Raw genomic sequence first — 2,888 nt, 5'->3', positions numbered from 1 at the left:
CTTCAGTACTTCAAAATTACTGTGCATCTCTACAGCACTTGAAGATTACAACACTGTCATGACCTGCATCTCTAGTTACCCAAACTATTATGTTAATTTCAACGGTGTTAAAATATGTTGAAATATATTCATAAATTAATTTCTCGGTTACATTACCTTTAAAGATTAATCGTCATATTACTTCGAAAGCAATTATATCTTCAGTAGAATACTAACACTCTCACCTGTCAATAGGGAGTTACTATACCAAAGTTTATAAAACCCTGTCAATATATTTTGTAAGATAAAATTTATATAAAAAATACTCCAAGAGGATCAACACAGATTTATTACCTCCACCGATAAACATCATTCAATTCTGATTATATGTATAACTAAAGCTATCAGCAAGGAAATATAGGAATTATTCATTTTAATGTTGTTACCGTTTTTAAAATATGTTATTTTTCCTTGTTTCCTTTCCTCACTGGAATATTTTCCCTGTAGGGGTCCCTAGGCTTATAGCATCCTGCTTTTCCAACTAGGGTTGTAGCTTAGCAAGTAGTAGTAGTAGTAGTAGTAGTAGTAGTAGTAATAATAATAATAATAATAATAATAAGGGTGAACTGCTATTTGTTATATTTAGAAATTATAAAACATATCCTCTCAACACAAGGTATACTGATACACATACGAAGGAAACCAATATTTGTAACGTATTTATAAGCAAGTTGAAACATTTCGGTAGTATGTTATCAAATATAACTACAGTACATTCGAAATATGACGACATTCGTCCTTTTTGTGAAATACTGTTAGAATATTTTTTTTTAAATCATAATTAGTAATTAGGAGAATTACCCTGTTGCTCATATACACATCTATTAGGTAACACAATCCCAATTAAAGAATATAATAGGCTAATAAATACAATATAAATATTATCATTAGCCAAACTCTATTCTCTATCCCCACATGGTGAAGCAGAACGCTACGAGCACAAGAACCCCAATGGGAAAGCAGCCAAATACGGAAGGGGAAAAAAAATAATAAACTAAATGATGGACAGAGATTGAGATGATAAATATAAATTATTAGGGGAGATTCCCGTGAGCCTGCTCAACAAAATAGTGGAGAGAGAGAGAGAGAGAGAGAGAGAGAGAGAGAGAGAGAGAGAGAGAGAGAGAGAGAGAGAGAGAGAGACTTTCGTCTTGAGTATACACAGCTGCTAAATAATATCCACCTTGTAAGCAGACAGTTGATGATGCTGTTGAAAGACAAACACATGTAGCCATAGCACCTTTAAGTAGAAGACGCGTGATGTCATCACATTATTATCTCGAGATGGTTTCGACATCCTTCGTTATATGCTACTTCTCAGTGGCAAGACACCAATACACCTTTAGCTCTGAATATAAGAGCACAAAAGGCTGTTAGATCATTGGAAACGTCTCTGCCTGGTGATCGCGGAATGGGGTTCAGGTTCGTTCAAGCCAAATAGTTTCTTGTAGTAACTGCAACCTTACCATCCTTGCGAGCTAAGGATGTGGGGGGGGGAGGGGGGGGCGGCTATAGGTCTACTTGTAAAACATAAAGAAACTTATAAGAAATATCCCATCAGGAAAGAACATTAAATCTTTGTATATTTGGGACTATGGAGGATGTTTGGGGTTATGTTAATGTTGCTAAGTCATCAGCAGCCATTGCCTGGCTCTCCCTGGCCATAGCTTGAGTAGAAAGGGGCTTGGGCACTGATTATTTGTTTATATGGTTAATCTTTAGAGCTTTGTTCTGCTAGCTAGGGTACAGTCAATGTCACTTGCCTCTACCATTCATGGGCGAAATTTAAACCTCTACCCCTTAAATAGCAAGTATAGACACTACCAAACTAACTACCTAACGAAAAGAATTTTCCTTTAAAGTTAAGGCAATAACAAATCATTGTATAACCTTACAACACTTTCTACTTACTCTGCATGCTACTGTGGTTACACTGTCTACACTGCTGCACAGAGTTGCGTGATTTAATGCAAAATGGCTGTATGTGCAGTCCTTCGCAGAGTGCAAGGTCACGTAACTATTCTCAATTAAATCTAGGAACAATTTCGTTCAGCTAATATTCATTTCAGCACAAAAATAAAAAGTGAACCACAAACCAGGTCGGTAAACGTCTTCAATAAATCTAAATAGTAAATAGTAATTCAATTTTAAATTGGAAAGATATTAGAAAAGCACAGGCATGGCAAGATTTCTTAATAATAATAACAATAATTATTATTATTATGATTATTATTATTATTATTATTATTATCATTATTATTATTATTATTATTATTATTATTATTATTATTATTATTATTATTATTATTATTATTATCATTATTATTATTCATTGATATTTGCTGCTGTCCGATCTGTACATATGATACACAACATAACCAATATTCAAATATAAAATAACAAATATTCATCAATAACCTAAACCAATTCTTGCTTAAATTCAATATATTAATCTTATCAATACACATCACCAAAACATAATTTGCATTATTATCCATTAAGTTTTGAAGTCAGTAGATTGGATATATATCTGAAAATAGAGTTAAATATAGCACCGAAGAACAAGTTGGAAAGAAAAGGAATATATACTTACATGGATCATGAATATGCTTCAAAATGACGTCGTACTTCGGGACTAGAGGCGATCTTGCTTGGAAGGGCCACATCCTTGGGACATATCTCGCGTGGCTCCTTATGACACAAAAATCCCTTGGCACTTGATACGCGGTAAGAAGCTTATTATATTTGGCACTCCGTTAGGGTGAAAGGCCAGAACCTAATAGGCAGCAACACAAGAGCACCAGGAAAGCACACTAAAGCTCAAAATCACATAAACACTTCCGAGAGAA

General features: G+C 34.1%; 1 protein-coding gene across 2 annotated transcripts in view; it reads right to left on the bottom strand.

The window, feature by feature from the left end:
- Lrrk (Leucine-rich repeat kinase) overlaps positions 1 to 2,888 on the bottom strand; it is a 638,733-nt gene that overhangs the window by 301,234 nt on the left and 334,611 nt on the right. Inside the window, exon 1 of one of the 2 annotated variants that reach the window (XM_068364493.1) lies at positions 2,633 to 2,888. This exon is cut by the window's right edge and continues 136 nt beyond it. The exons of the other annotated variant lie outside the window; for it this stretch is intronic. Coding sequence (XP_068220594.1) covers positions 2,633 to 2,705 — 73 coding nt within the window. The 5' untranslated portion in view covers positions 2,706 to 2,888. The remainder of the gene's footprint in view (positions 1 to 2,632) is intronic. 2 annotated transcript variants of the gene reach the window in all.

The sequence above is a fragment of the Palaemon carinicauda genome, chromosome 41 (assembly GCF_036898095.1).
Source record: "Palaemon carinicauda isolate YSFRI2023 chromosome 41, ASM3689809v2, whole genome shotgun sequence".
NCBI classification, from domain to species: domain Eukaryota; kingdom Metazoa; phylum Arthropoda; class Malacostraca; order Decapoda; family Palaemonidae; genus Palaemon; species Palaemon carinicauda.
The sequence above is the reverse complement of the archived record's forward strand: the minus strand, read 5'-3'. Positions and strand labels throughout refer to the sequence as shown.